General features: G+C 25.0%; 1 protein-coding gene across 2 annotated transcripts; it reads left to right on the top strand.

Annotated features, from left to right (window-relative positions):
* Positions 1–171: 171 nt before the first annotated feature.
* Positions 172–27,029, top strand: Ero1L (endoplasmic reticulum oxidoreductin-1-like protein). 2 transcript variants are annotated; one of them, XM_067278866.1, is made up of 15 exons: positions 172–414; positions 12,339–12,458; positions 16,329–16,412; positions 16,890–16,946; positions 18,971–19,047; positions 20,728–20,801; positions 22,117–22,237; positions 22,321–22,367; positions 24,706–24,723; positions 25,151–25,243; positions 25,314–25,560; positions 25,645–25,714; positions 25,798–25,884; positions 25,964–26,097; positions 26,180–27,029. In XM_067278866.1, the coding sequence occupies exons 1-15, from the start codon at positions 289–291 to the stop codon at positions 26,241–26,243; spliced, it is 1,419 nt and encodes a 472-aa protein (XP_067134967.1). In that variant the 5' UTR covers positions 172–288; the 3' UTR covers positions 26,244–27,029. The 2 variants fall into 2 exon arrangements, with proteins under 2 accessions (XP_067134967.1, XP_067134968.1); XM_067278867.1 differs by lacking the exon at positions 24,706–24,723 and having other exon boundaries at positions 173–414.
* The last annotated feature ends 876 nt before the right edge of the window (positions 27,030–27,905 follow it).

Below are 27,905 nucleotides of genomic sequence, written 5' to 3'. Positions count from 1 at the left end.
TGAAATAATTAAGTTAATATTTTATAATATCTCGATGTTTAATTTTATTATTATATTTTTAATTTAAATTTATTTAAAAGAATTAATACGTAATTAGCATTATTATTTAATTAGTTTCTAAAATTTCCATTCGACGGAAATGGTTTAAAGAAACGTCAACTTCCGTTTTCGTTGCTAAGACGACGGCAACAACTGATCAGTATGATGAGTTTCGGACGTGTATAGGAAGATTCTGATCATTTTATGCATTTTCTCGACTGACCAACGTTGTTTTCTTACATTTTAAAAATGTTTTTAGATAAGAATAATTCTCAGTTTATTATTATTATTACATCTATCTTTTTATACGTTTTTGTTATTTGTAATGATTTAGAGGAAGAACTATCATCTCTTGGAGAAAGATGCTTCTGTAAGGTAAACCTCAAATATTTTTAAGTGTTTAGAAATTAACATACGAAATTTATTTTAAAAAACCAACTACGAAGAGGTTTTAACAAGATTGCATCTCTCTGTCATAATCTTGTTATGTTCAATGCTTGCATCATACTTGAGTTATATTGAAAGGATGTACTGTACAAGGGGTGCACAAAAGTAGGTTTACAGTTGTGAGTATGGGAAACACAATTAATTTTTGCATTATTTATTTGCATGATATTTATTTACTGCATAAGAGAATCCTGTAAAGAAATTGATGACAAAAAGTATGCTTGAGCGTAGCAGGTAGACATCAAGAATGTGTAATTAATGAAGGCTGGTAATTTGAGCTTTTCTGAGATTGTATTAGCTAAGTGCACTTGCCGTTGTGATATTCTTTTGAGTTGATAAAGCTGTTATAATAACCATAACTTGCACGGCTTTTTCCATACAAACAACAGTAAACTTACTTTTGCCCACCCGCATATAACATTTTGTAGATCGATAGTTGTTACAAATGAAAATTTAGGTATGTCAAGAACTATGACATAAACACTGACACCGACTCTAAGGGGCTGGAACCCGTTTGGCTTTGCCAATATTATTTTAAGTGGTGCTGGGTCTTTTACCAAAAATAATTTTTATCCTTTAACTTTTGGTGCTTTGGCACCACTTAAAATATTGGGGAAGACATATGGGTTCCAGCCCCGTGAAAATAAGAATAGTTTTTATATTAATTATGGATTATATTCTTTACAGTATTTTAATGTTGTCACTACAGAATGTTTGTGTCATTTATATTAATTTCCACATCTTATCTCACTGAGAATTATTTATTAACTTTAACAAATATTTTCAACCTGTTCTACAGGCCATCTTCAGGTTTTTAAAAAGCTATGGAACATTGATAACTGTTCTTGGGTATTTTAAATATGTTCTTAACTGTTCTATGTGAAAAGAACAGTTATTAATGTTCCATAGCTTTTTAAAGATCTAAAGATGGCCTATAGAACAGGTTGAATATGTTTGTTAAAGTTAATAAATAATTGTCAGTGAGATAAGTTGTTGTTGTGGAAATTAAGAAGCATCTAGCTGGGTATTAATTAAGTATTTATATTTAAAGAATAACTTTAAAAAAATAAATCAACTATAAATGTTTATTTTATATTTTGGCAAATTTTAATTAATTTTTGTAAAATCTTCAGTATATAAAACCTCATTAAAACTAATGGTAGAATAATCAGCCAAATAAAATTCATTGATTAAAAATTAATAAATGACAATATAATTTAAAATATTTTAATACCGTCAACTAGATCTCCAGTTAAAAACTACAGTAGTTAGTTGATTATTCAGTTATTGGATACATGAAGCTTTTGTTCAATATTGTCTTTTATGAGGTTTTTATTTAATTATAATAATATAAAATAGGTCTTCTATTTTTAACATCTGTTGTCTGTATTATTATTAAGCATTTATTTATTACTTACAAAATTATAGTAGTATTTATTACAGTTTGCAATTATTATAAAGCAAATGATGGAAAAGTCAAAAGTATGGAATATTGTTCACTTTGCAGTGTCATTCAATTCAGCTTAAAGTTTCAAAACACAGACGTTAAATAAGTAATTCATTTTAACAAAACATATTTGTAGTCTTGTACAAGTAACAACAGAAAAGAGATGAAAGCAATTATATAAAAAATTTAAGAAACAGAATGCTCAACACTTAAGCAATATTAGAAAAAATATGGAATATAGTAATTACAGAGACATAAGTATGGAATAAAGTAAATTAATACTGCATGGGACCATCTTTGGCCTTTTATTACTGCTTTAATACATCTCGGTATTGAAGTGACTAACTTTTCATATAAGTCTGCAGATATTTCTGCCCAGCTGGTTTGAATAGCACTCTTAAATTTGGGCAATAAAGCCTGTTTCTTTTTTTAGTTTCTTCAAAACATTCTACATATTCTCAATTGGATTTGAATCCGAGCTGTTTGGTGACCAATCTAAATGTGAAATGTTATTGTTTAGGAACTATTGGCATACTATTTTAGCATGGTGGGAATATGCATTGTCATCTTGATAGATAAAGTCAGAGTCACCAAAGTGTTCCTCTGCTGTTTTTTGCACAGAATTGTCTAAAATTTCCAATTAAACTTCTGCATTCACTGTAGTGTTTATAATTTCCAAATGTCCATGTCCTGCTGCAGTCATGGTACCCCAAATCGTAACTCCATTGGAAATTTTGTTTTTGAAAGAAGGCACTCTGATAGAAACTTTTCATTGGGTTTTCTCCAAACTTTGCTACCATTGTTATCTCCATATCCCATGCACATATTGTGACTCATTGGTGAACATAACTTGTTTCCAATGCATCAAATCCCAATTCTGGTAGGTTTTTGCCCATTTCAAATGTAGATTTTTATGCTTCTCAGTCGGATATGGTTTCTGCTTTACTTTTCTTACTATGTAGTCATGTTAATTTAACCTTCTGTGAGTTGATTTTTTAGATACATCTGTACCAGCTTCTTTCCATTCAGCATTCATCTCTTTGGATGACTTAAATCTTCCTCCTCTAATGAGAATACAGAAATCTCATCAAAATCAATGAGATTTCTGTCTTCTTGTGCCATAGTTATGCAAGGGAGTCCACATCTATGTTGACTGAAGGCAGTTCCTTGTGCTTTATATTTAGCTGTAATTTTAGACACTGTACTTTGTGTACATGTACAGTGGAACCTCACTTAACAAGTACCTCGCACAACGAGTATTTTGCATAACAAGCAAAATAAATTGTAAAAATTTGCCTCGCTTAACAAGCGATGTTTCGCATAACAAGTGATGAGGAGAGGGGAAGTCCCAAATTGTGCGCGTGTTGCATGCCCCATCAGTCTGTGTTTCACTCGTTCCACTAGCATCTTAGTGTCACTTGTGTTCACATATTTTTTCAAACTTGTGTTCACATATTTTTCCAAACTTGTGTTCATACATATTACTTGTAAACATCAACAATCATAGCCCATTATATAATAAACACGCCAAATGATATGCGAGATTCTTGGGTCATTAAATTTAATGACCGATTACAAATTAAATTTTAGAAATGTCTGAATTAAAAATGAACTATCTATAATTATTAAATTTAATACAAGATGGAAACATAACTGCCTACCTCTAGTCAAATTAATTAATTTCTAATATTTAATTATAGCCTTTATATAACCCAAGAATTTGGCATATCATTTGGAATGTTTATCAAACATATTAACTGTGATTTTTTTTTTTTTTTTTTTTTTTTTTTTTTTTGTTTCTGCAAATTGAATTCTCATTCCAGGATGGTTCATTCTGCACTAGAAGAAAAGATGATGATGATTCATGCTCCTTAACAGTGTATATTGTACAATTTTTTTTAATAAACATTATACAGAAAACATTTGAGCATTTTTTCGGTGTGGAACGCATTATCGTATTTTACATTAATTTCTATGGAAAAAATTGTTTTGCATTACAAGTAAGACTCTGGAACGAATTATGCTCCTTAAGCGAGATTCCACTGTATATGTTTTGCAATTATCTGCTACTTTTCACATGCTTGTAATATGAAATTATCAACTGTTTCTTTGCATCACTCAATTCTGGTGTTTTTGGCATAGTTTTAGAATGTAAACATTAAGCACAATTACAGTTCTGCATATTCCATCTCAAAATATGATATTATGCAATAACAGTATCATTAAATTAATTTTAATATAGAACATGCTTATCATATTCTAAACTTTTGACCCTGCTATTCTAGTATTCCATATTTTTGTCTCTGCTCTTGATTAATAAATGAGTCATACTTTTTTTATAATGCATAAAACTGATTTCATTTTAGCACATGTTTATGTAAATATATCTTCTCAAACTTTGTGTAAGTAGTCAACAAGCAAACATTAAATATTTTTTTTAAACTTGCCTTTGAATTGCTGTGATGCAGGAATTTATAACATTATTCCATACATTTTTCCAGGGGTTGTACAATTTAGTTTTATTTTATAAAATATAGAAATTTTAAAAGATGTATTTGCATTTAAAATTTCAAATACATTAAATCAAAACCTCATTTAACCTCATAAAACAGAATTTATAAATAAGTAACTCGGTTATTTATTTATAATTTCTGTTTTAAAATTGTCACACCTACACTTTTTTGAAAAGAGTAGACATAATTATTGTTACTTATTACTTTTACTTAAAAAAAAAAATTGAAAAATATTTCCTTGTAATATTTATAAATTATGGAATGTAATAAATATTAGAAACTTTATATATAATCTAAGTATTGAATATAAGTATTTTGTAATTTTTTTATGAAATACTTAATAATAATCTTATTTACAGAGATATTACATTTATTAATATTTGTAATAGCAAATTTTAAATCATATCTATACTGAAGTATTTTTTTCCTAACTTTAAAAACTGTCTAATTAATTACGCTTTTATATTTTAGTGGGAAAATTAATCTCTGTCATTTACCTAATTTAAAAATAAAATTGACTGTTTATTTTATAACTACAGTCAGCCCTCCATATCTGCAGGGTTTAGAAGCACAGGACCCCTGTGAAAATGAAAAAACTACAAATATCTCTAGTCTCCAAACTTTTAATATTGTTGGCCATATTTTTTAACACACAAAGAAGAGTAAAAAATACATTGTACTGCAACAGAATGTTTTATAAATTTAATTTATAGTATTAGCAATTTAGGCTAACATACACACACAGAGAGAGAGAGAGAAGCAGTACAGAACACCTACAGTATATGATGCAATATTTGTACATTGTTTAGGTAGTAGTAAAATTATTAAAGTTTATAAAACACAGTTATATATAGTACAGTACTGTTTAATTAAAAAAACTTTAGAAATGAAAGATATGCCATATAATGAGAGCTGGCTGGTGGTGTGGTGTCTCTAGAGTGCTTAGTTTGCAGTTTCTAGTGCACTAAATCTCTTTACAAAATTTAACTTTTTATAATAAATTTTTATGTGTATTTTATGGTAGTAAATGATAAAATAGATTAATAATACATATATTTTATACATTTACAACTTACTAAACTTTTTTAGCTTACTGTCATTTTGTAGTTCAGGCACCTTACAATTTTCTGCAGTAGGTGCAAAATTCTGAAAAATTTTCTATTTAATTATTGATGGCAAATTTGTAAATAATCAAATCCACAAAAATCACAGGTTGGACTGTACAGTACTTCTTGAACATTGACATTTGATTTCATACATTAGCATTTGGTAATTAGAATACTTCTTTTAGTAAACATTATTCAATTTTAATTGAAAACTACAATATGTACAAATGCAATAACTGAGTCAATACTTAAAGAAAAAAAAACTTATATTGATTGAAAATTTAATATTAAATATATTTTGTAAAATTAGTTTTTTTAATAATTTTGAACTATCTTTAGAAATTAAAATTTCTTCTTTAAACATCAATTTTAATTTAAATGTCAAAGTTGTTGATTCAAAGTTCATAAAATTGAAGCAATTCTGCCATAGCTTTGAAAATATTTTAAAACATAATAAACTTTGACTTTATTCATTTCTTTTCAACAGTTTTAATAAGTTTTAAACAGTATCTAAATAGATGCAGAATAATTGAAAATTTTTAATACATATCTATTTATATTTGAATGAAAATTATGTTTTTGGTAATCCATTGATAAAATATAAAATACTAATCCAAACTCTTGCTGTAATTAATCGGGCTATTATTATGCTATAATTAATAATTAGAAACTAAGTAATTTGGTACTAGATATAACTGTAAATGGTTATATCTAAATTTAAATATGTCTGGAAGTGAAGACTTGCTTGGGGTCTGGATGGCATAACTAGCAAGTGCACCACATGGTAAGCAGAGGTTGTGGGTTCAAGTCCCACTCCGGGCTAGTTCTTTTCTTCCAGAATGTTCTAAATTATTATAATTATTAATTTAGATAAGAGATGGCACCTAGCATCTACCTCTAGTATCAAATTATTTAGTTTCTAATTATTAATTAGAGCATAATAATAGCCTGATTAATTACGGCAAGTTTAGATTAGTATCAATACATTGGGCTTTGGGATGTTGCTATATAAAATATATAATGTAGAAAACATTGAAAAAATATAACATTGCGTACTTTTTATATTGAAAATAATATGAAAAGGTATACCATTTTAGACTCTTTGTGTCATGAACAAAAGATTTCATGCTGAGTAAATTTTAATTGATCAACGTTTCATTGTAAATAGAATTACATCATTAAAGGAAGTTTACCAAAGCTATTTTTGTATTGACTCTTTTGTCATGGTCTTCATTTTAAACATGTATTATGAGCATTTTGTAAAATAGCTAACAAGATAAATTTATATAATTTTTATCATCTGTATTCATTTAAAGTTAAATTTATCATTAAAATGAATAATCTAATTCCATATTTATTATCATTGTTTTATATTATATTTTATATTAAAGCTTTTCTGATTAAAAGAAAATTATGTAAAATATTTTATCATCTAATTAATGTGATTGACTCAAAATTGTATACAATTATTATGATAAAGATATGGTGCTATATTTCAAATTGTTAAAAAGGAAAAACAAACAACTGTTAAGTTATAAAATTAATTATCGGTTTTTGTTGTTTATATTTTTTTACATATGAAATAAATTTAAATTTTGATATTATATATTATAAAATAATTTATTTTATTAAATAACTTAATAAAAATTTGTTTATATTTACATTTACTGTATATCCTAGAAAAACCAATTTTATTCATTTTAACATACATTGAATGTAGTAATACAATAGACTCTTGATGATAACTCTAAATGGAAGAGACAGAGAAAAATTTTCAAGCTAATGAAATTTTGAATTATGGAAACTACATTATTTTAATGAGATTGTAAATATCATAACACAAACAATATAGTTACATTTAAAAATATTATAATTATTCATAATTTTTATTGATAATTAAATTCATTTTTATTCATTTTTAGATGCATATATGTAGAAAATAAGAAAACATAAACACTGTTAGTGAAAAAATCTGTTACTTAAATTTGTCATTATCAATTCATTGCTTCTTGTTCAACAATTCTTTTGAAGCAGTTGACTGCCATGAAAGCATCTTGTTTATGAATGATTTAGTATCTAGAAAGCCTGTTAAAAGCTTGAGGGCTTTTCTGGCTTATCTAAGTGTAAGAGGAGCAGGATATTTGTCCTTGTCAGGATTTATTTCTTCCTCGTCTTCATGGCTTGTTTCTTGCACTTGGTTCTTTATTTCTGTAATGACATCAGTGAGGTTGTGACTGACGTTTTCACATTGAAAACTTCGGCTGTAACCTCGCTGTCATCTTCAGATAAGTGTCCACTTATAGCTAGATCAATGTCAACATTGGAAGAATCTTCAAAAGCCATTTTTCATTACTCATTGCTTTAATGAGATCAACCCTGTCTTCTTCAATATGATCAATGGATTCTGATGGAAATTCTGATTTATTTGGAGTATCAGCAAATTGTTTTGCACAAGCAGCTTTTGGTCAACAAATTGTTAATCAAAACCTGCTTTGTAAATTATGTTTGCTCCCAGAGAAGAGGCATACATTCTTTGCTTTTTACCTTTTGTGACACAAGCACAAAGACAAAACAATGGCGTAAAAACACCATTGTTTTGTCAGGCAGGCATTTAAAAAATAAGCCCCTTTCATCTGCATTGAAAATGTTTTCTAGTCTATAGTTTTGTATAATTTCTGGTAAATTTTTTAATCACCTTACATAATCCTCCTCTTGCACTAGGGTTTATACAAAAACCGACTTTTTAAAACACCAGTTTTCGAATCTCAACTTTTCTATGAAACTGGTTAAAACAGGTTTTTGAATTTTTACCCAAAAAAAGGAAATAAGAGATATTTACAACTTATTTTAAAACTTTTTAATTTATTTAATATTTAGAACATTTCAAGAATATAACAAAATATAATCAACCAACGTCTACACAAACCAAAACAAAAAAAATGCTAGAATATTACATTAAAATATAAAATTTACTCCATAGAACTTACCAATGAATGCCTGCAAAATATTATTTTATTTCTTATTTTTCCTAAGAAAATATGATTTTAGAAAGCAAAGAACGTCTATAGATCTATTGCTCAACCATATCCTTATTTTACACACAAAATTGCCAGAAACAGAAAAAAAACTCTCACTTGCCACTGAGCTGGGTTTAATTGTCTTTAAAGCATTAAATAATGAATCAAAATTTTTCGTTCTTCTGTTTGTACCCTCTAATACTAAAAACTACTTGTTTAGTATCCTAAGGCTGGACGAAGTCATTTTTTCAAGTTTTTGAAGATATTTATGTAATTGATCTTGCACAACCAGATTTTAGGGGCTGTATTCGCGACAGGTTGCTTGTAGAAGTACACTCAAACCTCTTTTTGTGCGGTCTATTTTTGTGCGATTTTTTATTTGTGTGATTTGTTTTGTGTGATTTTTTGTGTGCGGTATATGAATTTCAATCAAATTGGTATACTGCACAAAAATAATTGCACAAAACACATTGCACGTATAAAAAATCGCACAAAAAAAGACCGCACAAAAACAGGTTTGAGTGTATTGTTCCTTTGACTTTTTTGCTCCTATGAATATGCTCTACAGCTCTGATAAGGTCCCAACGGTCTCATTCAGAGTTTGAATTGAGCTGAATTGGCCGAATTTTAGGCATAGGAGGATTTTTTGTTTTGTAGTTAGTTTTTTGAAACTTAGTATTTAACAATATTCCCATTTTATGCCAGAGACAATTTTGTGTCAAAATGTTGATATTTTTAATCAAATAATTAATTAATTTTTATGTTTTAGGTATAAGCTCAAAAACCAGTTTTTTTACTTGGGAAAACCTGGTTTTCAAATTATACAAATTTCTTCAAAAAGCCAGGTTTTAAAAACCAACAAACCCTATCTTGCACTTCTGCATTTTCACTACAGCTTTTATTGAAAAGCTATTATATGCTTCTTAAATGTATCTAGACATTTGCTGCTTGCTTGATATGTCCCGACTGTTGTCTGAATTTTTCTAACAAAAAGCTAAAACATTCAGACAAAAGTTGTATAGTTGTTCAGTGTATAGGCAAGAATATTCCATGGAAAACATCCTAGTTTTCCATTAACAAGAATATTCTTGTCTATGCACTGTAAAAACAACTTCTGCATGCACTTTTCATCATCTGAATACATTTATGTTTTCTTTTTGGTTCACTGAAGCTTTCCAAAATCCTCTCCTTGTTTTTCAGATATGTAGAGAAAGTTCTGAATGGAATGTCAAATTATTTTGCAATTTCTGTTTTTTCTTTGGTTTTCTCCATGGTCTTTATGATGGATACCTTTTATGCTATTGACAAAATCTTTAGTTTTCTCTTGTTCATCATTTCTATATACTTCAGAATGAAAATGGTCAATATACTTACTAACTAGTCATTACCTATGATGAAAATGTCAACATATGATTCAAATCTTACAGTAAAATTTACACAGTATTAATGTTTAGTTATAAATAAGGAGATATAGTACATATAAATGAACTCATAAATTTGATTGGCTAATAACTTAGTACATTCTCAAATCATAAACATGTTCATTACATTTTTATAATTTGAGAAATGTTAATTTTTAAATTTCAAAATTAATAATTTTAAAGTATTAAGATTTGATTGACCAATTTGCATTTGAGAATAAGAGCATTAATTTAGATGCAAAATAGTGTTAAAATTTTCAATGTTATGTTGGGCAATCAGAAGTGTAATTCTACATGATATCAATCTTAAACTAAATGATAATGTTATTCATTCTTTTTTGAAAACACAAAAGAAAGCACACAAAATTTAATATAGAGCATGGTATTAGCTTTACTATATTAGCTTTACTATATTTAGCTTTACTACATTATATAGGATATATTAGCTTTACTATAGAATGCTACCATGCTCTATAGTAAAGCTCCACTACACATTTAATTGTAGGAATTATTTTTTGTTAATAAAATAATTTACAATGCTACAATTTAAAAGCCTTATCATTAGAGTATGAGAAGTCCTAAATATTTAAGCAAGAAGATGAGCTTAAAGAAAAAATATATTGGGTCTTTGTACAGCTGTAAATGAAATTAAATCCAAGCATATCCTTTGGTAGCATGGTTAATCTAAAACTGAATTCTTTTAATGCATTTGACAAACAGTTTCGTCTATCCTCAGTTTATTATTGGCAGTCATTGAATATATAGAACTTGAGTTAAACAATGATAATGGTAGTTATTATATCTGTAGTTCATTTAATTTGCATAAAACAACTTGAATAACTAATATTTTGTGAAAATTATTCATGTTCCTTGTGATTTATGATTAATATTCTACATTAATGAAGACTGTCCATTTAAAGAGCAGATAATTAGCAACCTTGTTATTGATTTCTTAACTTTTTTAGTGATTCTACAGAATGCAATGTCATTTTTCAATTAAAAAAAAATTATTCAAAAATTTTTGCTAGTTAGCTTTTGTAACTAGCTTTTTTCTTTAACTGCATAATTCTTATCTGTATAATCATTGTTATAAAATTATTCATTTTAAAAATTTTCCGATAAATACTTTTTCTAGAGAAACACTTGGAATAGATAAATCTTTATAGTGTGTACTGAATGTTAGAAATACCTTTCATGTTTAATACCTACGTTGCAGAAATAATTGAAATGTTTGTTTAAAGTATTCATATAATATTATTGAATACAAAATTATTGAAATAAAATATGATAGTGATCAAATCTTGTAAATTATAATCATATAAATATAATATCAGCTGAAATTTTTATTAAAATTAATAGAACTTATTTTATCAGTTATTTGATACATTTTCTTCTATTATTTTATGTTTTCGTTATTCATTCCTTATTTCAGAATACTTTAAACCAGTGCTTTTAAAAGTAGGGAGCTGTGAGATCCAGCTGAAATAAAACAAATTCTGGCTACAACAAAAAAATCTGCTTTAATGGATGAAAAGCATTGGTATTGAACAATTTAAGAAGCACAAATAAACAATATTTTATTTCCCAGTATGAAGCTCCTCTTGATCATTTCAGTTGTCAGTCACTAAACCAATGCAGTTCATATATTTGTGTTAATAAATTGTGTATGTCAGTATAAACATGTCAGTTAAGCTGTTTGTTAACACTATAAATGTTAATTAATTTCTGAAATACTATATATGAATATAAGACTGTATAATAAACTAATTATAAATATAAATTGAAAGATTTCTGAAATTTTTTAATTAATTAGATTTAGAAAACTCTAATTAATTAAAAAATTAATTAAGAATTAAGAAAGCCTTAGAACCTGAAAGTTTGAGAAATTTCTGCTTTCAACAATTGGTGAAATATTTGTTTGTAAAATTTCATGATAATTTAAAACTTTAGATATAGTATATTTTTAAAAATTATTATTTATTATAACATATAAAGTACATTAATAATAAAATCTTTAAAATTCAATTAAAATTGAATTTTAGAAACTATTTTTATTATTGGATTTGTATTGTTAGCTTTCTAATTGAATAAAAGTTTGTGAAAGATAAAAATATTATTATAGTACTAGCAGGTGGTTGCATGATGATGATATCTTTACCAACTGTTAGCTGGCAGAACTAAAATGTCATTATTTAGGAAAAAAAAAACAATTTAATGATTGTCATAAATAATTTGCAAACAAATCCTAAATTAAAATGTTATGTTTAATATAAATTATCTGTCATATGTTTATTTTATAATTTCAATGCTAATATATGAATATAAGATACTTTGTTTTATTCCAATAGTTAAAAGGAAGAATTGATGATTGTAATTGCAGTGTAGACACTGTTGATTATTTTAACAATGTCAAAATACATCCACGACTGAAGAGTTTATTAAGAAAAGATTACTTTAGATATTTCAGGGTAAGTAAATAATTTATTATTTTATGTTAAGAAAAAAATTAGTCTTTGAATAAAACAGTAATTTTCACAATTTATATCAATATATATCATATTACTTTCCGTAACATTGATATTTATTAATATATGTTACAAAAAGTACTTTTTTATAATTTTCATAATAAATAATGTATATTTTTATAATTTCATGTTAAAAAAATATAAAATGTAAAAAGAAATCAAATAGATTAAATATATAGTAGAAAATGTTTTATAGGATATTTTAACAGTTTCATTTTGATACTCTAATTTTTTCTATGGTACTTATAATAAGCTAATAATTTTTTATCCTTATACTTGATTTGTTTTAAACAGTCTTTAATTTTTAGAAATATGATTATATTTCTAAAAGCAAAAGACTGTATAAAACAGTTATAATTGTAGGCATTAAATTTCCTTATCACTTTATATGAGAACGTGACAGACGCTATATGTTAGACCATATGACATTTTAAAATTATCAATATATTTTTCTCTAATACTTTTATACTTTTATTCACTAATATATAGACAAAATTTGAAATCAATTATTTGAACTTCATTCTATTATATCATTGTTTCAACTATTAAATAATGCAAACTTAAATTTAACATATCTTATTTTAGTTATATTGCACTGTCTGATTTTAGTAAGTTTGATTAATATACTGATAATGATCTTTCATATGCAGAAGTAAATCCACAGATATCTTTAAATAATTTCTTGTACATATAAATTTGTTTTAATTTTATTTAATTTCATGATTCAAATTAATAGATATAAAATAAATTATTGTATAGATGACTTTTAAACACTATGATGAATTAATGTAACAAACCAATTATTTGATGATGATCATTATTAAATGAAAGTTTTTATGCATTGTGTATTGAATTAGAATAGGATTTTAAATATAGGTATTATATACAAATAACATTGTATGTACTGTATATATTGTATTACTAATTCTTTATTACATTATTATTTTGGCAATGCACGAATGGTAATGGTGGCCACTTTTTCTCCTATATTAACCTGCATTCAATTACAATAGATACAATAACTGTTTACACGTATACAGTATATTTAAACTTCATTCCTGATATTTCAAAATATGTTTAATTAAAATTTTAATATTTTTCACAACAGTAATATTTTCATGTAAGTACTGAAAAATATGAAGAAAGTAAAGAAGTAACTACTAAATTATAGAGAGCAGATAATAAATATAAATTAGGAATAGTTTTATATAATTTGTTTGAATAGCATGTTCATAAAATAAAAATCATCAAATACAAAGATGTAATCATGAATGTCATAAAAAGTCAAGATATGGTTAAATTTATTATAAAATTTATCCCAGTCTTTCTGTTGTTACATATGACATTTTAAAAACAGTTTAATTGTCATATTATTTTGATTTAAAAAATGTTTACTATTTTAAATAATTATGGCAATAGAAAATTTTACATGGTTGAAATGATTTATGTCTATCAAAAATGATTGCCTACTGTTGTCATGTTGTGTTATAATTACTGTATATATTTGCTATTGATATCAATAGATACAGATGTTCCTTTTTCATAGTTGTTCATAAATGCAGTAATTTAAGATTTCCATAATTATATTTTTATAAATGACAGCACATTTGAAATTAATTTCTCTTGAATTTTCCTAGTATTTTGCAATTAGATTATCTGATATTTTAAAAATATTTTAGTGTGATTTAAAACACATTGATAATGAAATTATAATGATCAAAATTAATTTAATAGCTACAAAAAGTCAATATAGATTAGAAAAAAATACTTGACAAAACAGAGCTATGCTTTGAGAGAAATATAATCTATAAACCAAATTAAGGATTTATAAAGTTAGCCAAGTCATTGTCTTACTTTCCATTAAATTATTTTAATTTAATAAAAATATTGAGGGATTAATTATACTTCTTGTTGACATGAAATAAAATTCTGTTCTGACAATAAACAAATTTTCAGAATTTTATTTATATTTAAAATTTATTAAAGTAAATTGATAATTATAATTTCTAATTGTTGTTAATTTTATTTCAAAAACAAATTTATTATAAACATATCAGTATAACAACATATTAATATTTTTATTAGTAACTGATTAATACAATGAATTCATTATAAACTACTTCTAATGATTACATAGCATATGATTTTCCAAAATAATTGATATTTTAAAATATCTATAATTTTTAATTATTAATAAACAAATACAACTGTCTGAATACAATAAAACAAGTACAGGTGATATTTTCTCTCAAATAAGTAATGTGAGAACCCGTCATTAGAGAGTACAGCTCTAAACCCTATTCCAACATCAGGATGGTAAGTCCCACTCAATTGTCACTTGATGGCAGTTTCTCCTACTTATGGTCACAGATGGGAAAATTGTAGAATTTTCCTCTCCTGTCAGGTCTGACACCAGTTAAGATAAACTTACGTGTTTTAACTTGTGATTATACTTGTTGTCTAAAGATTGACATTTAAGATCTAGTTAGAGGGTGAAATCGAGCAGCGGAGTTGCTGGTACATCAACAGGCATCCAAGTAAAGACTGGTAACCAGGTTAACAAACAACAAAAGTTTAATAACCTAAATGAGTACAATAAACTAATACACTAAGTTACATGTGGACATAAACAACATAATGTCTGGTCCTATGACTATGGACTAAAATATATTGGTTATACTAAATCTATCCTCGGTCCCAAGTGATAACAAGGGACTATCTACCTAAGTCTATGTTGACTAGGAGAGAGTTTATATCAATCTATGCAATTTACCTCTGGTAGACACTCAGTTGAACTCTCATAGTATCGGATCATCATCGAAAAGGAGGATGAGAGTGGTGACGGATGAGCTTCTGTCCAGCCTCTAGGTGGAGTCCACCCCGAACCTCTGAAGTCAGCCCTTTTTATCCTCCTAAGTGTGGGAGGAAAATCATATGATGTGGTCCTAAGTTCAGGATGTGTCATTGCATCGGCTGAAGCAGGCCATAAGAATTTGACGACCCAGCTGGATTGTTGATACTTTTTGCCAGGTGTTCTGACTCTTACCTCATAATTTAAGTGATTTTGACGTTCTTCCTTATCAATAATTAGATGTTTGAATTTATCTCCGAAACTTATTTAAAACAACATTAAAGATTGTTGATTTGTAAGGTTATTTGGTCATCTTTATCTATCGGACCAGAGGGCAACAGAAATACAAGGTGGAGATCTGGGTTTTTCCACTTGGTAATTATGTGATACAATTAATTTGACTAATTAATCGCTTCCAGGATCTCACAGTAATGGTTTCTCTTGAATTTTAAAACAGTAACACTAAGTATATAAGATGGAATAATATTATATTTTATTTGACATTCTTTTACTTGCTGAATTGAAATACTTATTTGAAAATCTTAAGTCAATTTCAATTTTAAAGAAATTTAATGATATTGTAGACCAAGTTAAAGGAAAATGCCTACTAAGAATATAGTTATTAAAAGTATTTCTTAAAATCCTTAAACTATTTAGCAATGTTTAACAATTAATAAGCAAAGATTTCATGTCATTGTTATTGTATCAATTATTTTGAAAATCTGCAGACAGTCTTTCAAAAATATTGTAACTTTGTAGAGTTACAATGCAATATTGTATTATATATAATATTGCAAATAATCTTAACCATACTATTTAATAAAAATATTAATTTCATTTTATTAAAATTTAATAATTAAATATTGGATATATTTATTTTGTAAAAATGTTAAAGCATATTTTGAAATTATCTTTTGTATTAAGTATTTTATTTTTTCATAAATGATTAAATTTTTTTGAAGGTTAATTTAAACAGAGATTGCCCATTTTGGGAAGTCGATAGCAAATGTGCAATACGTGATTGTTCAGTGAAAACTTGCCCTGATGTAAGATTTATTTTAATTTTTATTATTAGTTTAAAAACATAAATGAGAATTTTTATAAAATTTTGTCAATCTTATTAACTTCTCACTGTACTATCCATTTATGAATATCAAGTAAAGTTGGAAGATTAATTTTTAAAATTTGCAATTTCATACAGCATATATTTTTTAAGCATCATAATATGACATATTGGAATATAATATATTGTGCAATCAAATGGTCTTTTACCTCCTATAGTCAACAATAACATCATTTTTAATGTGTTGGCTGATGAGCAAATAAGAAAAATACAGTAATTTATATGTTGCCTAAATTTTGATATCAAAATTATATACAGATATAAAATGATTTGATAAAATCACCTAATGTTACTATTTCTTTCATTCATAATATAAATTCTGATTTTTTTTATTCCATGTTTAAGTTATAAATATATTTTCTAATCTCATAAAATATACATTATTGTTATTTTTAACAAGGAGCAAATTCCACCTGGAATTAAGGGTCAACATCAACCAAAATCCCATCATAATAAGGTAGGCAATGAATTTTTAAAGTAATTTTAACTAAAGTAAACATATATTTTTTATGAATTTTATTTATAGAATATAAATTAAGAATGATGAAATTCAACAATGTGATTTAAAATCAACTTTTTCAGTTAAAATTTTTTAATCAAAAGACTAAATTATTTTTTATATGATTTTTGAAATATTAATTGTCTTATCATTTGTCTATTTCTGCTTTTAAGTATTTAGCTATTGTCTCTTCTCAACCCTCTATTCTTAGCAGGTTTTGGTTATATAATATTTAAATTAGTTATTCCTAACCATTTTACAAGAAAATCAAATTTTAAGATCTATTATAAATTAAAATTACTATATAATATATATTTATATGATTTTTAGTGCCTAACTCTAATTATAAAACAATATCTTTTATTATTTGTCATTTTGAAAAATAAAATATTACCATATTCTACATATATTGATTGAACCTAATATGCTCTGTTAAATTAAATTCTCCCAATATATAAATATTGATTATTCAATAACATATAAATTTTGTATCAAAATCTGTAATAAAAAATATTAAAAAAGAAAAAGGTCTTAGTTTAACGATAACAAAGTCTTAGTTTAATAGTAATTTATGTCAAATATTAAATTAACAGGCTAATTAAATTAATACAAGATAGAATTAAAAGTAAATGGAAAAAGAACAATAGTTTTTCTGTGTGAGTAGATATAATTAAAATATATTTTCTTCAAAATAATAACCATTTACTATCACATACTTTTGCCAACTCCCACCCATGAAGAGAAGCAGTCCTCAAATTTTTTTTAACATCTGTCAGATGTAATGCAGCATTCTCAGCTTGTAATGACACAAAGTTACGTCCTTTTAGTTGCTCTTTTAACCTTGAGAAGACAGGAAAAATTTGCTGGGTTAGATCAGAAGAGTACAGCAGCTGGTGGGAACATAGAAATCCATTGTTGGCCAGGTTTTGTTGGATATTGAAGGCTCAATGAGTTCATTGCATTTTCATGTTATCATGGAGAACCTTGTGTGTGAATCTACATGAAATACCTACAATGTAGACCAGATAATCATCTAATTGATCTGATTTCTTCCTAAATCCTAAGTTACTTTTATATTATATACTGTAGATAGTCTGATTTTCCTTCTTTGAATATCTTGCACTACTCATATACTTGGATCTTTAATGTAATGTCCTCACCATAAACAATTCTTAACATTTTGACAGTTTTGCTATAATATTTCTCAAGCTTATAACAAAATTTAATGTTAATATGTTGTTCTGTTTTCAATGTTTCACATTTCAAAATTACTTGATCTACTATTTTTACTGAGTAATATTCTCATATATCAGTAAACCAGCTTAATACAGCTTGTCAAAACATGCCAAATTCTATCTCAATATTTAATCTGGCCTTATTATTTAAATATTAAAACTTACTATAATATTGGAAATAAAATTCCAAAACTTTCTTAAATTTTTGAAGTTTGAAAGCTTGATTTGTCAAAATTTGGGAAGTAATTTTCTCATTATGAAAAATAATTAACTCTCTTCTCTAAATTATGAGAAATATTTTTAACTTATATCAAAATATTCTAATTTTTCCCAATGTCTTGAAAATGTTATATAGTTAATGGCAAATAAATACTAAACATTAAATCATCCTGCATATATAATATTTTAAATGAATTTTATATATTATCAAATTTTTATAATGTTAAGTTTAATTGAAAAACTATTTATTTACATTTTTAAATTTAATAACATATTAAATACAAATTTTTGATCATGCAACTAGAATTTTAATGAAGTTTTTATAGGATAAAAATAACTATAACACAATAAGATCATCAACAAGATGCTTTTAATATTAATGAAAATATCTGTATAATTAAAATCACATTTTAAGTTTAATTTATATTTTTAGAAAGTTTTTTCATATTTAATTTTATATTTAAGAAAGAAATTTATACATAAAATGTATAGAAATTACATCTTGAAGTAATTTTGAAATTATTTTAGTATTCTCAAGAAACTCAAGATCTGGATAATTGTGATGAAAATCATGGTGGACTTGGGGCTGTAGATAGCACAATCAGGTATTTTGACAGAAGTATTGTTAAATAATGTTTTAGAATTAGAAATTTAAATAAATACATAATTAAATGAATAATTTAAAAAATGTAATAAATTTCTATAATTTTAGTAATTTAATTAAGCATTTTTGTATATTTCCATTTTTTTTCTATTGCAATTTGATATTTACAACGTAATACTATAATTTCGGTTTCAATATTACACATTTTGAATTTAAGTCCTCATTGTGTTTGAAAAGTTTCTTAAAAATGGATAATTTTATTGTTTAAAAAAAGTTTAGATGTATAAGATAGTAATTTGACTATCTTATTGAAAATTAAAACCAAAAATTTTAAATCCTGTTACATTAAATTTGAATGATTTTTAAAAATGAGTATAATTTTGAAAATAAAAATATTTATTATGATTTTTTATTCTTCACTATTTATGTATATTTTTTAAAAAATTATTAAATTGAATGGCATGAAAGCAATATCATAATAAAATAAATATATTTTAACAATTCAGTAGTTCTGATTTGGAATACAAAAATCTTCAATTATTGCATATTAAAATTTTTTTTAATAATGAATTATAATTTGTGATTTAATGTTTAAAATATATAAATCATTCATAGATTCTATAAATGTTTATCAATAAAAAATATATTGTAAGATAAATTCAATAAAAAATTTTCTTAATAAAACATTAGATTACTAAGAAACAAAGAAAATAATAATAAAGACATAGACTTATGTGAAACTAACATAATAATATATTTATGAAATATGATTATCATCCTATGGATTTTGGCCTTTTAAGTGTCATGATTAAATAATCATTTAAAATGTAATAAATGTTTGTAATACAGGTGCTCCGTACAGGTTAGGTTTCCAAGGTTTCTAGTTCTACTTTTGTTCATAGTGTTTACTAAATGTTCATAAGTTGAAAACTAACCTAGAAAGTGCATTTGTACACAGAATAACCATTGTTAGTGGATGATTCTTCAATGTATTTAATAGAATACATTATGTTTGGTTACCCAAAAGTATATAAAAGTTGCAAACAATAGTGAAAAATACTGTTACTACATCATTACAAACCTCAATACCTCTTCATGGGTGGCAATGGAACCTCAGAATTTAAGTGAAAACAAAAAATGATGATACACAATAGAAATAAACCCACATTAATTATTTATTACTGGCCAAAAACTGACTTCAAGTGAATATTCACAAGTGGCAAAAGAACTTCAGAATGCATACAAAATTTAAATTTTAAAGATAGTTCATAAGTTGAATGTTTGTAAGTCATCTGAAAAGTTCACAGCATTTTTTTGCACATGTTTTTGTAGATTTATATTCTTCAATTATTTTTGTATTGTTTGCTGAGTAGACATTAGACATGTCAGATATAATTTATTGTATGCAATGTTTAAATCTTTTTTATTTAATCCTAAAAATATATAAAGATAGAGAACATATGACATATCATTATATATAAATTCATGAATAATGATATGTAAATGTTTTTTATAGATATTACTATAATTACTTTTAACCAAAGCATCCTTTCTAGGATGCTTTGGTTAAAAGTAATTGTTATATTTTTATAAACTAAAATATATTTTATTAAATTATTTATTTATAGTAATAGTGAATAAATTGAATATTAATGATGTTATAATTTAATAATTATGTTAGTGATGAAAACAAAGAAGAATTTGCAAGATGGCAACATCATGATAATGCACAAGAAAACTTTTGTGAGTTAGATGGTAGGTTTTAATTTTGTTTAATTTTATAAATTATTAATTTCTGATAGAAATTATTTATTTGGATCTTAAGAAAATAACATTTAAATAAAAGCTGACTATTTCTAATCATATATTTTATTAGCAAAAGTTTATCCTTAGATGTTTTTTCTCAACAATAGAATATATTATTTGATACAGGTAAGACAGCTTTACATGCTTCATCAGAGAAAATTTTATCAATTATAACTACTATACACAATGTAGAATATTAAGCTCATTATTTTCTAAATTCCCTTAGAAGAGAAATTAGAAGTGTATCACATTCATGTTTTCCTTTCATTTTTCTAGTTCTTGTTGTGGTGTGGTCATTATGGCTAGTACCTTACTCTCTATGAGACTATGGGTACACTAAATTTATAGTGATTGCTATATTTTCTTCATTTTTCATTTTTGCTTGATTAAAATATTGTTGTGATCTGATCAATCGATGGCTTTAAATTTTAGTATTTATATCAGAAATTCACAAACTTTTTAAAGAAACATCCTGTTTCATAAAAAAATTCTTATACCCTCTACTTTACATAAAAACATATAAATGATTTCTTATGATGTATTTTATTCTAATAAAATGATCTTAGTTTTTGATAATACACAATTACATTTCAAACAAAAAAAAAGTAAAGCAGCAGATGGAGATATTTACTACTAAGTGAAATTAAATTTTGATGATGCAATGAATACATTGTAGTCATAACCACAACAATAACTTACAATATAATAATGTTTATGAAATTAAAAGAGATGTGTTTTTAATGATATATTATATTGACACTAGCAGGATAGATATCAAGTATGTTTGCAAGTTATACTTAAAAATTAACAATAATAATTTCTTCATGTCTCTCTAGAAGAGACTTGTGCCTATAGTTTCAAGAATCGCTGATCTAGATTCAAAAACTGTTTTAAAGATGATATTTTTTGTAGTTTTTAATAATTTAATTTATTAAACAAGTTTCAGGAGTTTGATAAATTTAGTATCGATAAAATTTCAAATGTAATACAAATTATTTGAGATATAAGAAATTTAAAAAAGTAGAGATTAAATTATTTTTCTCTTACAGCACATAATTATTTCAATATAGCATTGTTATTAATGAAAACTTAACTTGGTCAAGTAAACTGATTTTTCATAGATTCTATTTCAATTTGAATTTCATTGGATATTAATTTTAAAAATAAATAAATTTATTAATTTAGAAAAAATTTATTGGCTTATTTAAAATATAAAGTTTTTAAATACTAAAGAAGAGTTTCTTATATTTTGACTTGTTTGCAGATGAAACATCAATCGACATGCAATATGTTGATCTTCAGCTTAATCCTGAAAGGTACACTGGTTATAAAGGAGCATCTGCCCATCGTGTTTGGAAAAGTATTTATGAAGAAAATTGTTTTACGTAAGTTTTAAATATAACAGTTAATTACTTTTATCTTCATCATCTCTTAACACTATTTAAAAACTTGTATTATTACTATTTAGTTTGCGAGATAATTACGGTCCCTATTCGACATCAAGAAACATCAATTGTAAGTGTACATATTTTGTATGAGGTTAAACTGTAATTTTAAAAATAATTATAGGTTCTTACAAAATAATTTCAAAATTTAGCTTTCATCTAACCATATTGTATTATTAAAGCAAGTGAAACCATTGCAAAATAAATGGGAACAATGCAATATATAAATTATTGCTTTGATGATAATTATTTAATGTATTGATTTTTTTTTTAAATATTTATAATATATATAAGCAGTTGGATTAAGTATAATAATAAAAAATAGAATAAGAGAATTAGTATCATGAAATTCAGTAAAACTTAGTTTTTATCCAAATTAAATTTTAAAAATAAACAAATTATTTATTATGGAATAATATAAAAAACAATTATAATCCAAAAAAGTAATGAAATAACATCAACAAATATCTTTTAAAACTGAAAGAAAACTTGGACATGTTAATAGCTCAGAGCAGAAAGCTTTCCAAAAACTATATTAACTATACTTTCAATATGAATTGAAATAAAAAATAAAATTGCTAAAGTATGAAATATCAGAATACTATGTAATCTTAAGCAATTAAACTATTAGTTGTTATAAAGAATAACATTTTTATATTATTTGACAATTGAAAAATTACATAATAAAAAAAGCTGTTAGTTTCAAAACTATAATTGCAATTCAGAAAATTTTTGTTAAATGAAAAATTCAAAGATACAAAAGAAAAAGTGTTTGATCATTTTTTATGATTACTATCTAAATGTATGAATGAATTGCAAACATAATATTAAATAACAGAATGATGATTTACTCACTATCTATTATTTTATATATATATATATATAATATATATATATATATATATAAAACTTTCATTTCTTCATTTTTACTCAATATAATTCTTTTATGATAGGTATATATTTGTTCTTGATTTTCCATATTTCAAAAAATTTTACAGACATGTCATTTTAAATATTACAAAGAAAATTAATTATGGAAAAACGTCAAAAATTTTACACAATTTAATCATTATTTGTTAATCTTAGAATAAATTAGTTTCTTCATAGTTATTGACTAACAGGCCAATAATTATTTTAAAAGTTTTATTGTTATAGGCATTCTATATAAAAACTGACATCAGAATAAAATATAAAATGAACAGGAAAGTGTTTATTTAAAATTAAATATAATTTTCTATTAGTCTGGCTAATAATCAAAAAAATTTATCAATTGTTGTCTATGTTGTAATACTAAAAAATATGATAATTAGAAATTGATACAAATACAAGAATTTATTACATATTTTTTAAAGAGTAAAAATAATTTTTATTCAAATGTTATGAACAAATACTTATAAAGACACATTATTAACACTAAAAATTCTGTAATGATATTATTATAATGGTATTGATAGTTATTTCATAAATGTTGAAAATCACTGAGTCTTTGTGACAATGAAGTACATATATTTCTAAAATGAATACATTATATTTTTGACAGTTTTTTACAGTATTTGTGTACTCTTATTGGTCATTTTGTATTTAATATCATTATTATAAATATATGAATTCCTCCTATTAACAAAATGATTTATCATTTTTGAAGACAATTTTTAAACAACTAAGAATGTTTTACTTTTATACGAAATTGAAATACTTTTACATAAAAGCATCTGCCATTAGCATATATTGCTTGTGTTTATGATAAGATAATGTTCCTGCATCTGCTGAGCTTAGAACTGAAAAATATTAAATATTTTTAATTATATTAATAAACCAACAATTACTATTTTATAAATTGTAGTTTTTCCAGTTAATATTATTTCTCTAAATAGTAATTTGTTTTTATTGTTTAGAGAAAAAACTGCTTAATGTTTAGCATCTATACATCTATTAAAATTGATTAAATTGAATATATTAAAAGTTCTTGTAATGTTTTTAATAATTTTCAGAATACATTTTATTAAATTTTTAAATTCATTTTATACTATATGTGAATTCAATGAGCAGAAATTGTAGAAATTTTCATATTAAATCAGAATTTCTTAAAAACAAATTTCCATATAGAAAATAATTTTTAAAAAATTGACTAGTTTAAGGATAAATCAATGGGTGCCTAGGATTGAAATTTAAGCATTAATCTATATGCAGCATATTTTTAAATAATAAATATCTAAAAATTGAATAAATTTTATAATAAAATATATATTGAATTTTGTATATTTGTTGTTGTCAGTTCATTACTTTGAATAAAATCAATTAATTGGAAAATTAAATAAACAAGTTTTACTGTATTTCTAAAATATTTATTCTATTGTAAAATTTTCCCTAAAATTACCAAAAAGTAAATTATTACTTCTATCAAATAGGGATTGAAGTTATAAATCGTGAGTAAAACATTTAGAAATTTTTATTTATACTTGAATTAAAGTGAATATTTTCAGTTTAAAGCACAGATATAAAAAATTATTTTTGCATTCACTGTCTTATTATTATTTTTTTTAAATATTTTATATTGCATAAAAAGTTAATAATAAATCTCACAACATGTAACAATCTAATTGAAAGCTTTGTTTTATAATGATCAAAGCCCAAAATACAAAAATAAATTCATTTTTTATATTTTGAAATCCATGAAAAATTTTGGTCATTTGGCACTTTGGCTGTTAATATGCACCACATAAATTACTTACACAAATAATTATATGTATATTTTTTTATCATTTCTTTTAAACAATAGAACTTAAAATATTTATAATGATGATTACTGTTGACATTGGATAATTGTCATGTATATTTAAATATATCATTTAGCCATGTGTCTAGAAAAAAGAGCATTTTACAGAGCAATATCAGGATTGCATACGAGCATCAGCATTCATCTTTGTGCCCAGCACTATACAAAAGGTCTGTTGCATTTGATATTTCATTTAATCAAATATAATATAATAGATTTAACAAGTTTAAATAATTGCAGCTAAAAATGGTTTTAGTCCCGGAGAATGGAGACCCAACGTGGAAGAATTTAGAAAACGTTACGATCCCGAACTAACAAATAACGAGGGACCTCAGTGGTTAAAAAATTTATATTTTGTGTATCTTCTTGAGTTAAGAGCTATAGCCAAAGCTGCACCATTTTTAGAACAAGAATATTTCTACACTGGTAACGAAGAAGAAGACGAAAGCGTTCGACAAGCAATAAAAGAAATACTTGAAATCGCAAAGTACATTTTTCTTTTAACTTACTAAGACACTTTGTCTTTAATTTATAAATAAAAATTAAAAACAAATTTATATTCTCATTTTAGCTCATTTCCTGATCATTTTAATGAAAGTGTTATGTTTTCTGGAAATAAAAAGCAAGCAAAGATTATGAAGGTAATAATAATTGTTTTAAAAAATTTAAATAAACATTTCAAATTTTAAATATACTGTATTATCTTTTATCATGTTTATTCTAGGAAGAATTTCGTAGACATTTCTGGAACATCTCTCGCATAATGGACTGTGTCGGTTGCGATAAGTGTAGACTTTGGGGAAAACTCCAGGTAGATATCGATTCATATAATTAAAAAAAATTATTTATTAAGTTTAAAAATGTTTATTATTTACATTTCTGTTATAAAGGTTCAGGGACTGGGAACCGCTTTCAAGATATTATTTTCTGTAAACCAACTAAAAACGTTTGATAGTAATGTTAAAAAGAATCGATTCCATTTGACAAGAACAGAAATACTAACACTTTTTAATGCATTTGGAAGGTAATAATTCAATTGGATATAGTAGAATGAATGAAACAATAAATTAAAGCAATAAAATTTATCTATTGTTTCTATTTTTTAGGTTGTCCAATAGTGTTTATCAACTTGAAGTTTTTAGAAATTTATTAAAATCAAAGACTGACTAAGTTCTGTGATTTATTTGAATACGCCAATTTTCGTGCAAAATGATAAAAGACAACCTTTTGAATGATTTGATCATAAACTAACAAATTTGGTTGTAAATTATTTTTTTGGTTCAAAACAAACTTTTTATCAAAATTTGCTGTAATCCTTCAGGAAAACACATCATGAGATGTTTCGGAAGACACTATTGTCCAATAAAACTCTTATTTATATACAACCTGTAAAGTGGCTCATTGAGCATATCACTCTGAAATTTATCCTACTTATTTTTTAACATGTGCCTTACCGATGTTTGTGTATAACATGCATGAAATTATTGTTAACAGTATTATATAATAATATTTTGTTCTCTTTATAACCTCAATTGTTTTTAACTTTTATCGTTATTCTAGTCTACTTTGTTTTTTGGGTTTTTTTTTTATTAAAAAATTTTGATTGAATTAATTACATTTTTGTGACATATTTTAAGTTTTTAATTATTTAAGTACTTCATATATATACTGGTATATTTGAAGTGATATGCCCAATGAAATGAGTGAACAAATTGTTTTATGAATCTGTCTGTTTGATGGTGTGTTGTTTACATTCCAAGACTATTCTTTTTGTGATCTGTTGTTGTAAATAAACTGTTTATAATTTGCATAAATATTAATTTTCACTCTTACATTCCCAGTTGTTATGTATACATAAGGGAAAATATTGGAATCATGTCGATTTTGACCCTCAGAGTTTTTTTTCAAATCTCCACGTTTTGAGAACTGAACCCAATAAAGTAAAAAGCAAATTTACACACTGCCTGTGCCTGTTGGTATCCATTACATTTAATATCTTGAGATGGGGTAAAGATCAAGAAACAAAATTTGGCATGGTAATTCACATATAAGGAGCATTGATGCTATTAAATTTTGATGGTTAAAGGTCAAAAGGGTGGAGAGATAGGAAAAAGTTACTTGTCATCTCTCTAGAGGGATCAGACTAGCATTTACAAATTTTTGTAAAACTTATCTTCTCTATCCTCAAGCTTTTTGCTGTTTTATAATAATATGAGATTTTATCATAAAAAACTTATTAACAGATGATGCCACACACATACATATACATATTGTATTTATATACTAAATAAGAAAAATTTTTTTTATTTTAATTTGTAAATTCTATTTTATGGCAATTCTAACATATAACTTTGAACAAAGGTGCCTGTTATCTACAGGGAGGCTTGATTTGAATGGAATTAAAATAAATATATCAAATATTTTTATGGATTATTTTTATCCATTTCAACTATATGAAAGTCGTAAAACATTAGTATTCATTTTAATTTATTTATTTAATTCATTTAGTGTTTATTTTAAATACATAAGCATTTATTACTTAATTTCTGCTTGTGACTTGCAACAGATGATCAATACAGTTGTTAGTGATCTACCAGAAGAAAGTGACACAAAAATTGAAACAGACATCTGGTACTTAAAAAGGAGTGGTTGTATTTTGTAGCAGATAGGAAGTAGAAATTTTAAAAGATTATTACTGTAGAAACACTAAAGTGCATTGCAAAAATACAGGTATACCTCGAGTTATGTTCTCGATTATACGTCATTTGTCAAAAAAGTATATGGAAAAATAAAAATCTAGTTTAGTTTAAGTCATTTTATTCGACTTTACAT

The sequence above is a fragment of the Centruroides vittatus genome, unplaced genomic scaffold, assembly GCF_030686945.1.
Source record: "Centruroides vittatus isolate TY-2023 unplaced genomic scaffold, ASM3068694v2 contig_824, whole genome shotgun sequence".
Lineage (NCBI taxonomy): Eukaryota > Metazoa > Arthropoda > Arachnida > Scorpiones > Buthidae > Centruroides > Centruroides vittatus.
This window is presented reverse-complemented; position numbering and strand designations above follow the sequence as displayed.

Bases quoted from the DNA above. Each gene is read 5' to 3' on its own strand.
- Ero1L (XM_067278866.1), top strand. From the start codon at position 289: ATGTTTTTAGATAAGAATAATTCTCAGTTTATTATTATTATTACATCT. The intron at 19,048-20,727 runs GTATTTTGACAG...TAATTATGTTAG, and splicing joins GCTGTAGATAGCACAATCAG to TGATGAAAACAAAGAAGAAT. The intron at 26,098-26,179 runs GTAATAATTCAA...TCTATTTTTTAG, and splicing joins CTTTTTAATGCATTTGGAAG to GTTGTCCAATAGTGTTTATC.